General features: G+C 37.2%; 1 protein-coding gene across 2 annotated transcripts in view; it reads left to right on the forward strand.

The window, feature by feature from the left end:
* Positions 1 to 13028, forward strand: part of LOC113101067 (beclin-1-like) — a 58597-nt gene extending 45569 nt beyond the window's left edge. The window contains exon 6 of one of the 2 annotated variants that reach the window (XM_026265526.1): positions 11844 to 13028. In XM_026265526.1, the coding sequence (XP_026121311.1) occupies positions 11844 to 11933 (90 nt within the window). In that variant the 3' untranslated portion in view covers positions 11934 to 13028. The remainder of the gene's footprint in view (positions 1 to 11843) is intronic. The other variant, XM_026265527.1, reaches the window with a different exon arrangement.
* The last annotated feature ends 2804 nt before the right edge of the window (positions 13029 to 15832 follow it).

Consider the following 15832-nt stretch of genomic DNA (forward strand, 5'->3'; position numbering starts at 1 on the left):
AGTCACAATTCTATAATGGTCAAAATTACTCAGGCCAATGGTATTTTTAATGACATTATTTTATTATTATTATTATTATTATTATTATTATTATTTGAATAATTGTAGCTTACATAAATAGGTAAAGCAAAACAAATATTTGGATTGTCCCTTATTTTTTCCCTTGTTCTCCTAAAGAATAAACACATTTTTTACAAGAATAAACATAACATATTATTAATTAATAAAAATAATTTAAGCAATTAAAACCTTTTTTTTTAAAACTTGAATTTAAATACTATTAAACTAACTTTAAATTCTTAAGGAGTTTATAAGTTAAAAAAAAAGTGAACTAAATGAACTTGTGTTAACAATATAATTAGAACTAACAATATAATTTGATTTTTTTAAATGAACAATTCCTGTATAAAATGGGACAGCAACCTTTATATCAGTGGTTCTCAACCTTTTTTCCAGCGGGCCGCACTATGGTCTAAGTGCAAGTCTACGCTTATAATTTACATATTACGTCAGCAATACAAACCAACCTGATTTATAATATTATAGCCTAACTATTATGATATATAATCTATTACATTCATTGAAATAAACAATTCTACTCCCCATAAATAAAACACCTGATGCTGTCGGGAGCTGACCAATTTTGTGAGATTCAGCTTGAAAGGAGTAACACAAAGAAGTTGCGATTTGTAACGCCTGTGTTATACTTTCCGTATGAGCAATCCGGACGCGTACACGGCCAGCGCGGACGCAGACTTCTTCAATTTATACTTCTGAATGCGCAGGCTGATGGCCAGCTCTGCAGTTGCCTAGAATTATTGCACATCGCTGTCTTTATATTCTTTTATTGACGGATTGCACAGGCTCGAGTAGCAACGAGCTTCTTCACTCTGCCTGCACATGTGCAATTTTGCTTTTGGAGCCTACTGACCACGCACACCTGTCCGCCTGGTCGTCGGCTCAGAGCCTCGGCACACACTCTCCAATGACGATTTTTACGTCACGCCTACCTAGCGGTCCATAGCGGACTCGCGGACGCAGAAAGTTTGACAGAGGGTTTAAGATTGCATGACCTGACGCACAACATTTCAGAAAATGTGCATTCACAAATGTAGCCTATTTTGATCCAAATATGGAAAGTACTTTTGAATTTAATAATATGAGGTTCTCTCTTGAGATATTTTGCCACATTTCTTCAATTAAGGATTGTTACATAGTGTATGGTGTTTCCATTTATCTGAACTTTAAATGAGTTGCGGGGCAAAAAAAAAAGAAAAAAAAAGAAACGAAAATCCAGCACTTCTCCTTCAATACTGATACTGCAACTATTTACAGTTTGTACATGTTCACTGCTGGCATTTTTTGAATTTCTTTTTTTTCTCCCTTAAAAAACTAATTTGTCCATTCTGATGCACTATTTTACCTTAAAGGCAATTTACCTAATGGCTGTTGATGACTATTTGAATTGAATTCTGCCAAAGGTTATGTGTTCGTTAAATGCTTATGCCAGTGCTCATGTTAGGATATAGCTTATATTTCATTAGTAGCATATATTTGTTTTTTAAATTGATGTAAACAATAAAATTTTACAAATTGAGTTTTTTTTTTTTTTTTTTTTTTTTTTCAGCATGTGGTGCAGGCCGCATTAGAATTCGTGACGGACCACGGGTTGAGAACTACTGCTTTATATCAAACATTTTTAAATCATCCACAGCTGAGCTTTGTGGGAGGCTGATCTGCGCCAGATCACGTGAAGTGAATGTAATGAACAAAGTAATTTTCAGATGCAATGAAAAAAAAACAAAAAAAACATGGATAACCTAGATTAGTCCCAGGCTCTGTTCTGAAGTAAAATAATTATAATTACTGTTAACCACGAGTAACACATTTTAACAGATTAATCGCCTATTTTCATTTGCTGAATGTTTTCTTTATTTTTTATTTTTTAAACATGCTAAAAAATAAATTACGTTTGTCAGAGGAAAAAAATATGAGTCGTGTATAGGTTTCATTTTAACGGATCAATCACCTATTTTCGTTTGCTGCATGTTTTTTTTTTTTTTTTTAAACACGCTATAAAATAAATCAGAGTTTCTGAGAGGAAATAAATAGGCTATTAGAAAATATTTTACAACAAATCCTTTAAATTTAAAAAATTTATCAGAACAAAACAATAATTAAAAATATATAATTCTAGTGGATAAATATAATTGCAGTATATAATAATATAGGCTTAGAAATAAATAATAATAATAATAATAATAATAATAATAATAATTTAAAGCTAAGCATAAGGTAAGCTTGGGCTTTCTCAATCGGGAGAAATCAAATGTTTCCATATTTGTGATGTTGCCCATTTGAATCTTAACTATTATTCATGAGGTAAATAGGCTGTGTGCCTTTCAGTATTGATGAAAAAAAAAAAATCATAATTAACAATATGTCAAAGTGCTCACGCCAAATGTCTGGTGAAGGACTGCTGTTTCCAGTAAATATGTGCGCGAGGCACCAGCACGATCAAACAGCTGAAACAAATAATACTTAATTTTTGGTCACACATAAGGCATAATTCAAAAATGCCGGTAGTTTGAAAAATCAAGAATAATAACGGAGTTAATACTAATTATTGCTAAATGCTGGACCGTTCCAAGAATGAATCGAAATGAAAATTAAATTAAAACGTTTAGCTTATATATATATATATAAACCTAACTTGTATGCATGAGTTACAACTTCCTGTTTCATAGTATTAATAGCATCCTTTAGCACATAGCAAGAGTTGTTAGAATGTTTGAAAATATTTCTAGCATGATAAGCACTCAATGGCAAATTTTATTGTGTTGCAAATAGTGCATAAAATTTTTAAACATGACACTTCCTGTTGCCAGCAGGTGGCGCTATGACTATAACCGAATCGGGGTGTTGATGTATTCAGGACAGGACCCTTGTCAAACGTGTGAAGTTTGGGGAAGATCGGACGTTGCTAGCCTGAGTTACAGCAACTTCCTTATTCACTACATTAGTAGCATGCTTTAGCACTTAGCTAAGCATGTTTTAATATGTATCTGTGAGTGCACAGGACACAGTTTGAGCAAAGGAAGCAGGTTTTAAGTGCGCGCACGCTCTCCGAGCAAAAGCAGCATGTATCAGAGGACGCGTTTTGTGACAAAGTAAAGGAAATGTGCATGCAAGCGGAGAGATTCATGCTCGCGCATTATTTTAATGTGTTTTTGCGTTACAATAACATGCTCTCGCTGCTGCGTCTGCACGACATACACATACTGTATACACTGTGCAAACATTGAACCTGTATAATGTATAACAAATCTATTTCAACACCTGAAGCATCGCTTCAATGAGCTCTATGACCAATGCATGACAAGAAGACATGCCTAAAAATTCAGCACTCCTGAATATGAGCTTTTCACTTCCAGCCTTCGAGGACTATATATATATCACTCATAAATCATGAAATACCAAATCTATAGTATTTATTAAAGATTGATGTGATTTGAAATTGGTAAAATGTGCTTGGAAAAAAAAATTCATCAGAATATCAACGTGCCTTATTATTATGCACTTTGTGAAAAAGCATTTTTAACAATTTTATTGATCTATAAGTATTTGTAAAATATTTTTGCCTGCATTACAGCTTAGTCTTTATCAGTGAGCTGAACTGTTTTACTGTTAAATCAGCAAGATTGTGTAAATTCAGGTCATGTCATGTCATGTCACACAATGTCTGTCATAGGTCGGTATCAAATAAGTTTAAAATAATCAGAATAAAAAAATATAAACAAGTCAACGTGTATGTATTTAAAAAAAAAAATATATTTTGCAATTAACAAAATTCTTAACCTAATTATATAAAATCATTTTGTCTGAGCCCTACAAATTGTACTAGGTTTTTTTTTCGTCCCTAAAACTGACAGAAAATGATAGAAAGAGTTCTTAAGCTGTAATGATGAAAAAATCAACAACACACAATGATTCTGGTGATTAAAGAGATGTTAACTCTCTCTCTCTCGCGCTCTCTCTCTGTCAGGCAGGCCATCAAGCACCCCACCCTTCCCTCACACAGAGAGAATGCCTCAGAGTGAGATCAGATGTCTGGCAGTTTTATAATTTTATTTTAATCATACAGTGTTGTAAAGTTGTGCAACTATGCATATTTCTTCAGAATCGCATGTTCTCTAAATGAAAAATGGTTTTGAAATGTTTGGAAGCTGAAATGTAAAAATACAAGACAATTAATGTTTCCCTTTTTAATGTTATTTCAAAAAATCACCACGGCAAAACCGTTCAAGCTATCCAAAATCCATTCGCAATTTAAGTTCCACAATGTTTTTTCAACATGTATACAAAGTTTGGTGTGTATAGTTCACGTCCCCTGTGAGGAGTATGCATTAATTCACAGCCGAATTTGCCCAAAAATACATATTAAAATAAAAATAGCTGACTTCCTGTTTGTCGTAGCTTATGACTGTGAATTAGAAAATTGTCCATCTTAATAAGAACAATTTATGTACCAAGTTTGGTGTCTGTAGCTAAAACTAACCCCCCCACTTTTGACAAAAGGTGGCGCTATAGTGCCTCCTTTACGCCCTTTTAAAAGCTTGTAAATCTGAGCTTGTTGTCTGCCTCAAAATCACCATAACAGAATATTCAAGTTTGACACGTTGCCATGGCAACACTATATTAGATATCAGTATACCCATAACAGATTTACATCGGCTGTGTTTTGTCATCATTCTAATGAAGTTTGAAACAAATCAAGTAAAAATAAGACGCTGAATTAAAAGCATTTTGAAAATGACACACTTCCTGCTGCCAGTTGGTGGCGCTGTAACTTTGACACCTTATAGTTACATATATGGAAGCAACATATTGCAATGAACAAACCGATGAAGTTTGATGAAACTCATGAAATGTATGTGGATGTTATTAGGCACTTCCTGTTTCTAATTTTTTGTCCTAATTTCAACGCCTCACCACGGGCGAACCGTTTGAGATATCAAAAATCCCCTCACAATTTTTCATCCTCAATGTCATAAGATCATGTTCACCAAGTTTTGTGGTGAACGGGTGGAAAACCTCAGAGGAGTATTTAAAATTCCAGAGCATGCTTTTTTTAAACAGCCCTGAATAGCTGACTTCCTGTTGGGCGGAGCCTTTGACATAGAGTGCAAAAGTAGTTCAGCTCAATGAGATCTGTAAGTGCACTGAGTTTCATTTAAATCCATGCAAGTATTTGTGAGCTATGGTTCAAGGTTACTGACTGTGTTCCAGGGGGCGACGTAGAGCCCCTGTGCCACGCCCGGGTCCCAGCCTCTGTGGCGTCCTGATGGCTACAGGTTCCAATGTGTATGCCAATTTTCAAGAGTTTTTGAGTATGTTAAGGCCCCCAAAACCCCCCCGGAAGGTTCATAAAAAATACAAATAATAATAATAATAATAATCCTTAGGGGAACAATAGGGCCCTGCGCCCATTGACTCGTGCCCTAATTAAAGCTGCAAGCAGCGATGAACGGGCCCTCGCACCCGGGCTCACCGGCAGCGATTGGCTTTAGTAAATAGGTGAACGGTGAGAAATATGCATTTAAACTCATAAATATAAGTGGAATAAATCCAAGTTTATTCCATATATGTGACAATTTTCCTGTTTCCAGCAGGTGGCGCTATCATTATAATGAAATATTGGCTTTCAGATGTGTTCAGGGCAGGACTCTTATCGAACGTGAAGTTAGGGGAAGATTGAACCTTTTTATGCCTGAGTTACAACAACTTCTCTTGCTGTGGCGAGACATCAAATATTGTCACAGCGCCATAGACACGCCTTTTTACAAAAACTCAAAATCTCCACAATATAACATTGCACAGGCCTTTATATTAGACTGACCACAAAAAATACATTAATGTCAAAACAATACTAGGAGTAGTTTGTTGAAGCATAAAAGATATCACTTCCTGTTGCCAGCAGGTGGCGCTATGACTATAACTGAATATGGGCATGTAGATCTGTTTAAGTCAAGAGTCTTATCAAACATGTGAAGTTTGGGGCAGATTGGACATTGTATGTCTGAGTTACAGCAACTTCCTTTTTCATGGCGAAACATCAAAATTTGTCAGGCCGCCATGGACACGCCCTTTAACGGAACCTCAAGATCTTCGCAATTTAACATCGCAAAGGGCTTAAGATTACACTGACCAAGTTTGGTGTTGATCTGAATAAATCTCTAGGAGGATTTCGTCAAAGTACAACCCCTGAAAATGGCAAAAACAACACCAATTTTGCAGGGAAAATTCAAAATAACCGACTTCCTGTTGGGATTCGGATTTTGTACCAAGATACTTTTTTGTAGCTATTAGTGTGTTACATATTTGTACCGATTTTCATACATGTTTGTGACACGCAGCTCGAGGCGCACTCCATTGAAAGTGTATAGGTGGCGCTATAGAGCCATTTTGCCACACCCAATGGAATATTGGTCTCCAGATGTGTGCAGGTCAGTACTCTTATCAAGCATGTGAAGTTTGGGCAAGATCTGATATTTTAATCCTGAGTTATAATATCTTTTATTCCCTTGGCTAGACTTAGAACTTTGTCACGGCGCCATGGACACGCCCCTTAACGAAAACTCAAGATCTTCACAATTTAACATTGCACAGGCCTTTATATTAGACTGACCATAAAAAAGACATTGATGTCAAAAAAATTCTCTGAGTAGTCTGTCGCAGTGTAAAATATGTCACTTCCTGTTGCCTATAGGTGGCACTATGACTATAACTGAATATGGGCATGACAATCTGTTTAAGTTCGGAATCTCATCAAACATGTGAAGTTTGGGGAAGATTGGACATTGTATGTCTGGGTTATAGCAACTTCATTTTTCATGGCGAATCATCGAAATTCGCCAGGCCGCCATGGACACGCCCTTTGACGAAAACTCAAGATCTTCGCAATTTAAAGGGGGGGAGTGAAATGCTATTTCATGCATACTGGGTTTTTTACACTGTTAAAGAGTTGGATTCCCATGCTAAACATGGACAAAGTTTCAAAAATTAAGTTGTACGTTTGAAGGAGTATTTTTGTTCCAAAAAAACCTCTTCCGGTTTGTCACAAGTTTAGGAAAGTTTTTTTCGAGTATGGCTCTGTGTGACGTTAGATGGAGCGGAATTTCCTTATATGGGTCTTAAGGGCACTTCTCCCGGAAGAGCGCGCACTCCCGTATAGCACAGCACTCAGAGCACAACAGACTTCACTGATCAGAGCGAGAGCATCGCGAAAAGTCACAAAAGAAGTGTGTTTTTGTTTGCCAGGGCAAGACAACCCTGCACAGATTACCAAAAGAGAAACAGCATTAAGGGACCAGTGGATGGAGTTTATTTTTACAGAGCATCAACGGAGTTGTGCAAGTGTTTTTGTTTGTTCCCTGCATTTGGAAGATGCTTGTTTTACAAACAAGGCCCAGTTTGACACCGGATTTGCACATCGTTTATTTCTTAAGGATAATGCAGTCCCAACGAAAAAGGGTCACGATTGTGTGTTGGAACTGCATGCGGTGAGTAAAACTGCTTCAAATATCTCTGTGTTGTTAACTTAGCTATCAGCGCGTAAGCACATCAAGTAAACAACATGCAATGTTTTCATCAAACTGCACTTTCCACATGTACAGCGTAAAAAAAAAAAAAAAAAAAAAAAAAAAAAAAAAAAAACACGACATAAAGTGGAACTTAGTCATTTTCCAAAACCGCTAAGCAAATATATACAGTTTCAGTACATACCACACAGAGACGCCTTTGCTGATGCTGCTCTTGTAAAAATTTCAGCCTCTGGATCTGTGTCACAGCTTCCAAACGCTCTCAACGCAAAAGCCTACTCGCGCTTGTGATTCTTTAGCTCCGCCCACACGTCACGCCTCTAGGCGCTCGTGTTTTTCCTGGAAAAATCGGTAAAGACTATCTTTCTCTTATAAATATAATAAAAATAAAGACTTTTTGGAGTTATGAAGGATGCAGTACTACTCTATAGGTACTCAAGATTAACAGGATATTGTTCAGGCATACCAAATTAGGTGTTGATCTGAATAAATCTCTAGGAGGAGTTCGTTAAAATACAACGCACGGAAATGGCAAAAATGACACGAAATTTGCTCATAAAATAAAAAATATCTGACTTTCATGTCGGGTTTAGAATTTTGCTCCAAGAGTCTTTTTTGTAGGTCTTGGTGTGTTACATGTGTGTACCGATTTTCATAGATGTACGTGAAACGTAGATCTAGGCGCACACCGCTGAACGTGTATAGGTGGCGCTGTCGAGCCATTTTGCCACGCCCACTTCTGAAACCCATATCAGACATAAATTTTCGCCAGTTCGGAGGTGTGTGCAAATTTTCCTGACTTTTTGAGTATGTTTAGGCCTCCAAAAATGCGATTCATTGGGGAACGGAATAATAACAATAATTATAATTATAATAATAATAAACGGAGCAGATACAATAGGGTCCTCACACCATCGGTGCTCGGGCCCTAATAATAATAAACAAAGCAGATACAAGAGGGTCCTCGCACCTCGGTGCTCGGGCCCTAATAAACGGAGCAATTCCAAGAGGGTTTTCGCACCATCGGTGCTCAGGCCCTAATTAAAGCTGCAAGCAGCGATGAACAGGCACTCGCACCCGGGCTCACTGACAGCGAGTGGCTTTAGGTGAACGTTGAGAAAAATTTATTTAAACTCATAAATATAAGTAGAATATATCAATGTTTATTCCATATATGTGCCAATCTTCCTGTTGCCAGCAGGTGACGCTATCATTATAATGGAATATTGGCCTTCAGATGTGTTCAGGCCAGGACTCTTATCACACATGTGAAGTTTGGGGAAGATTGAACATTTTATGCCTGAGTTACAACAACTTCTTTTGCTGTGGCGAGACATCAAATGTTGTCATGGTGTTAAGGACACGCCCTTTAACAAAAACTCAAGATCTCCACAATTTAACATTGCACAGGCCTTTAGATTAGACTGACCACAAAAAATACATTAATGTCAAAAGATTTCTAGGAGTAGGTTGTCGCAGTGTAAAAAATGTCACTTCCTGTTGCCAGCAGGTGGCGCTATGACTATAACTGAATATGGGCATGTAAATCTGTTAAGAGCAGAAGTCTTATCTAACATGCAATGTTTGGGGCAGATTGGACATTGTATGTCTGAGTTACAGCAACTTCCTTTTTCATGGTGAAACCTCAAAATTTGTCAGGCCGCCATGGACACGCCCTTTAACGAAACCTTAAGATCTTCGCAATTTAAGATCGCAAAGGGCTTAAGATTATACTGACCAAATTTGGTGTTGATCTGAATAAATGTCTAGGAGGAGTTCGTTTAAGTACAACCCCTGAAAATGGCAAAAACAACACCAATTTTGCAGAGAAAATTCTAAATAACCGACTTCCTGTTGGGATTCGGATTTCGTACCAATAGACTTTTTTGTAGGTATTGGTGTGTTACATGTGTGTACCGATTTTTGTACATGTACGTGAAACATAGCTCGAGGCGCACTCTGTTTAAAGTGTATAGGTGGTGCTATCGAGCCATTTTGCCACACCTGATGGAATATTGGCCTTAAGATGTGTTCAGGCCAGGACTCTTATCACACATGTGAAGTTTGGGGAAGATCGGACATTTTATGCCTGAGCTATAACATCTTTTATTCCCATGGCGAGACATTGAACTTCGCCACGGCGCCATTGACATGCCTTTTAACGAAAACTCTAGATCTTCAAAACTTAACATAGCACAGGCCTTTAGATTAGACTGACCACAAAAAAGACATTGATGTCATAAAATTTCTAGGAGTAGTTTGTTGCAGTGTAAAATATGTCACTTCCTGTTGCCAATAGGTGGCGCTATGACTATAACTGAATATGGGCATGTCAATCTGTTCAGTTTGGGAGTCTCATCAAACATGTGAAGTTTGGGGCAGATTGGACATTGTATGTCTGAGTTATAGCAACTTCATTTTTCATGGCGAATCATCGAAATTCGCCAGGCCGCCACGGACACGAACTTGAACGAAAACTCAAGATCTTCGCAACTTAACATCGCAAAGGCCTTTAGATTAGGCTTACCAAATTTGGTTTTGATCTGAATTAATCTCTAGGAGTTCGTTAAAATACAACACATGGAAATGGCAAAAATGACAAAAAAATTGCTCATAAAATAAAAAATATCTGACTTCCTGTTGGGTTTAGAATTTTGCTCCAAGAGTCTTTTTTGTAGGTCTTGGTGTGTTACATGTGTTTACCGATTTTCATACATGTGCGTGAAACGTAGCTCGAGGCGCACACCGCTGAACGTGTATAGGTGGTGCTATCGAGCCATTTTGCCACTGCCACTTCTGAAACCCATATCAAACGTAAATTTTCGCTAGTTTGGAGGTGTGTGCAAATTTTCCTGACTTTTTGAGCATGTTTAGGCCTTCAAAAAGGCGATTCATTTGGCACCGTAATAATAATAATAATAATAATAATAATAATAATAATAATAATAATAAACGAAGCAGATACAATAGGGTCCTCACACCTTCGGTGCTCGGGCCCTAATAATAAACGAAGCAGATACAATAGGGTCCTCACACCTTCGGTGCTTGGGCCCTAAAAACAGAGCAGATACAATAGGGTCCTCACACCATCGGTGCTCGGGCCCTAATAATAATAAACGGAGCAATTCCAATAGGGTCCTCGCACTGCAGTGCTCGGGCCCTAATAATCCTTAGGGGAACAATAGGGCTCTTCGCCCCTTCGGGCTTGAGCCCTAATGATTACTTTTATTCAGCAAGGACATATTAAATCAGTGGTCTCAAACTCAATTCCTGGAGGGCCACAGCTCTGCAGAGTTTAGCTCCAACCAGCTCCAAATCACACATGCTCAGAAGTTTCTAGTAATCCTGAAGACCTTGATTAGCTGGATCAGGTGTGTTTGATTAGGGTAGGAGAAAAACTGTGCAGAGCTGTGGCCCTCCAGGAATTGAGTTTGAGACCACTGTATTAAATTAATAAAAAGTGAAAGTAAAGATGAATTTTTACTTCTATTTTGAATGCTGAGAACACAGTAACACTCAAACAACTGCCTAGCCACCAGCCAGAACACACTAGTGTCACGCTGTCTAGTCTCAGTTTCTCTGGGTGTCCACTAGTGGGCTCACTTCCCGTTAGGCACTTCACCCTAGGCACTAGAATTCCTCTAGTCTGGTCCTGTCTTCACGGTAATTGCACTCCTGTTAATTGCACCAGGTGCAGGTACTCTATTGTCATTAGCCTCCCTATATATTCCAGTCTTTCCTGTTGTTTGTATGGGGTCCTTACCCTTTCGTGTGTCCAGCTTTCTCGTCCCCCGAGATTCCTCCTGTCTGCTCGTCCTCCGAGTCATCTCGCATTCTGAGTTCCCTTTTTCTGTCCCTTTTATTTGTTTTTGTTGGGACTGTCTTTTTGGTTTTGACCTTGGCTGTATTCGACTACCATTTGGATTACCTTATTAAATACCTGCAATTGGATCTCTCGCTCTCCCTGTGTCTTTCTGGGTACACGGTCGTCACAACTAGCAAATGCATAGTAACACACTGGCAACTATTTATATTACCTTAGCAACTGCCTAGCACCACCCAGAACAACCTAGCAATTTTTTTTAAATGTTTAAACTTTCAAACTAGGCTTAGACACACTAACACCAAAATCGGTTTACAAACTTTACTCTTCTAATTGTGTAATTTAATATATAAAAAAATATTGTTATCTTGAATAAACTAAATTTTTAATACGTTAAAAACCTTTGTGTGTTATTTTAGGAGACCTTTTTGGAGAGCAAACAGGATGGTGTGTCTCGGAAATACATCCCACCCGCAAGGTATGATGAGCTTGATGACACCTTTTTTTAGACAAACACACACACATTCTAGTTAGAGTTGCATGATTAACCATTTAAAGATTACAATTATGATTTAAACAACGGAGTTTCCTACAGGTAAGAAATATATTTGTGATTTTAGCCAGTGGAAAAGGATGCCATTATATCACAAGCAATGTGACAAACATCAATTTGTGCTAATTTTGTCAGTTGCATTTTTAGACACTGAAAACAGTAGACATTTAAGTCACAAGTTTTAAGTATTAATGATTATCATTTCAGTCAATCTTGTCTTCAGAAAAAAAAACAATATTTGTTTGTCTTATTTCCCATTTTTCACATAAGAAGCTGCTTCTAAAGATAGAGATGTTTTTGCACAGATTGTTTAATGCAACTCAGAAGTCATGAGCACGTTGACTCTGCAATTAAAATTTCTTGTTACATGTGACAAACAGCAAATAATGTGCATAATTTAACAAACAATATTGTAAAAAGAATTACTGAACATTTACAATTTGTGCTAATTCTGTCAGTTGCATTTTTAGACACTGAAAACCGTAGACATTTAAGTCACAAGTTTTAAGTATTAATGATTATCATTTCAGTCAATCTTGTCTTCAGAAAAAACAATATTTGTTTCTGATTTCCCATTTTTTGCATAAGAAGCTGCTTCTAAAGTGACAGATGTTTTTGCACAGATTGTTTAATGCGGCTCAGAAGTCATGAGCTATTGTCTCTGCAATTACAATTGCATAAATAATGTTTTGAGATTAATGTTTTATAAAGTGTAATATTGTGAATATAGAAATGAAATTATGGAAAAAGTAATGCTATTTTGAAATATGAAACTGAATCAAGGGAACTGATTCTAAAATTGGTCTTTGAATCTTTGAGAATTGTTGAAAATGTTTATTTAATTAGAAAGTTATCACCTAAATGTATTGCTCATAGACTCACAGTGCTTCTGCTATAGCTTTGTTTGGAAATATTCTCATAAATGAAATATAAAAATAGACAATGGTGTGTCTAAAGTGTAAGCCAATTGCGCTTACTTTCAGAAAAAAAACAACAACATTATTTGTGTGATTATTGCTTACAGGGTTAGTTCACCCAAATAGCAAAATTATGACATTAATAACTTACCCTCATGTTTTTCCAAACCTGTAAGACCTCCGTTTATCTTTGGAACACAGTTTAAGATATTTTAGATTTAATCCAAGAGCTCTCAGTCCCTTAATTGAAGGTGTGTGAACAGTATACTGTCCATGTCCAGAAAGGTAAGAAAAAAATAATCAAAGTAGTCCATATGACATCAGAGGGTCAGTTAGAATTTTTTGAAGCATCGAAAATACATTTTGGTCCAAAAATTGCAAAAAAATACGACTTTATTCAGCATTGTCTTCTCTTCCGTGTCTGTTGTGAGAGAGAGTTGTGAGAGAGAGGACTAAAGATGAACACTGAGCCAAGCTAGATAACGAAACAACAGACGGACTCGTTGATTTTGATATTCTAGGTATTATCAAAGTTTTGTAATGTATAATGTAACAGGAGCTCATTCAAATACTGAGGTGCTAAACCATTCAGGGCTTTATACACTAAGTAGACATTCAAAAGGCCCTTTTTACCGCCGCACGTACCGCTGTGGCGGCGGTATAAAGTGCATTTGCAGCCTTTTACCACTGAGTGGCGCTTTAACCTTTTTATTTTAGTGGCGCTTTTTATATTATTCAAAAGAAATTGTGGTTTACTTTGTATCAGAGCATTAAAAGTGGTAGCCTATTTTAGGGGGGTTGGCTTCATGGATTAATATGCAAAATGTCTATTTTCATACATTATACCTATAATTTATATTTTCAATATAAATATATTTTTCCTTTAATAAAACAACATGCATTTTTGTTATTCATTACCTGTCCTTTAACTTATTGGGGAAAATACATTTGTCTGTAAACTGATTAAGAAATTGTTGCATGTTTAAACATGAAGCACTGTATGTAAATCTGTATGTAAATCATGTAAATCTGAGTTTATCTGCCTCAAAATCACCATAACAGAATATTCAAGTTTGACACGTTGCCATGGCAACAATATATAAGATATCAATATCCCCACAACAGATTTACATCGATGAAGTTTGAAGCAAATCGAGTAAAAATAAGATGCTGAATTCAAAGCATTTTGAAAATGACTCAATTCCTGCTGCCAGTTGGTGGCGCTATAACGCTGACTCTTAATAGTCACATATATGCGATCGGTATCATACATCGAACAAACTGATGAAGTTTGATCAAACTCAGTTAATGTATGTGGATGTTATTAGGCATTTCCTGTTTCTAATTTTTTGCCCTAATTTCAACGCCTCGCCACGGGCAAACCGTTCGAGATATTAAAAATCCCCTGGCAATTTTTCATCCCCAATGTCTTGAGATCATGTTGACCGAGTTTGGTGGCAATCAAGTAAAACACCTATGACAAGTATATCAAATTCCACAGCATGCTTTTTTTAAACAGCCCTGAATAGCTGACTTCCTGTTGGGCGGAGCCTATGGCATAGAGCGCAAAATTTGTTCGGCCTAATGATATCTATAAGGGTACTGAGTTTCATATAAATACATGCAAGTGTGTGTGAGCTATGGTTCAAGATTTCTGTCTGTATTCCAGGGGGCGCTGTAGAGCCACGCCCGGGTCCCATCCTCTGCGGCGTCCTGATGGCCGCAGGTTCCAATGTGTGTGCCAATTTTCAAGAGTTTTTGAGTATGTTAAGGCCCCCAAAAACCCCCGGAAGATTCATAAAAAATAAAAATAATAATAATAATAATAAGAAGAAGAATAATCCTTAGGGGAACAATAGGGCCCTGCGCCCATTGGCTCGGGCCCTAATAATAATAAACGGAGCAATTCCAAGAGGGTCCTCGCACCATCGGTGCTCGGGCCCTAATAATTAAAGCTGCAAGCAGCGATGAACGGGCCCTCGCACCCAGGCTCCCCGCCAACGAGTTGCATTAGTAAAAAGGTGAACGGTGAGAAATATGCATTTAAAGTCATAAATATAAGTGGAATATATCAAAGTATATTCCATATACACTGTTCCAATCTTCCTGTTGCCAGCAGGTGGCGCTCTCATTATTATGGAATATTGGCCTTCAGATGTGTTCAGGCCAGGACTTTTATGGAACATGTGAAGATTGCGGAAGATCAAATATTTTATGCCTGAGTTACAACAACTTCTCTTGCTGTGGCGAGACATCAAATTTTGTCATGGCGCCATGGACACACTCTTTAACAAAAACTCAAGATTACCACAATTAAACATTGGACAGGCCTTTGGATTAGACTGACCACAAAAAAATACATTAATGTCAAAAAATATCTAGGAGTAGTTTGTCTCAGCGTAAAATATGTCACTTCCTGTTGCCAGCAGGTGGTGCTATAGCTATAACTGAAAATGGGCATGTAGAGCTGTTAAGGGCAGAACTCTTATCTAACATGTGAAGTTTGGGGCAGATTGGACATTGTATGTCTGAGTTACAGTGTCACAGGTTAGCCTGGTGACTATATAAACTTGGACTTTAAAACATATACCCATTTCACTGAAACTGTGCATTGCCGGCATCATTAACATCTGTGTACACCTCAGGAAAGTTTTATGGAGTTGTTGTTTTATTTAATCTAAAGTTTGTTGCATCTGTGTTAGTCATAGTTTTCAAATCTTGATAGTTTTCCTTAAAGTTTGCTATCATTTTTCTAAAAATAACAGAATGCCAGGACACTTAATAATTCATAGGATAATTACCTTTATTTTTCACATATTTTCCACAAACCTTTTTGCAGTTAAACTTCCAGGTTCACCCTCTGTACGACCAAACCCATAATCCAGGTCAATCTGTCTTTTTAAAGCAATAGCCACATCACTTCCTGTGGAAGATACCA

The sequence above is a fragment of the Carassius auratus genome, unplaced genomic scaffold (genome assembly GCF_003368295.1).
Source record: "Carassius auratus strain Wakin unplaced genomic scaffold, ASM336829v1 scaf_tig00217462, whole genome shotgun sequence".
Taxonomy (NCBI): Eukaryota; Metazoa; Chordata; class Actinopteri; order Cypriniformes; family Cyprinidae; genus Carassius; species Carassius auratus.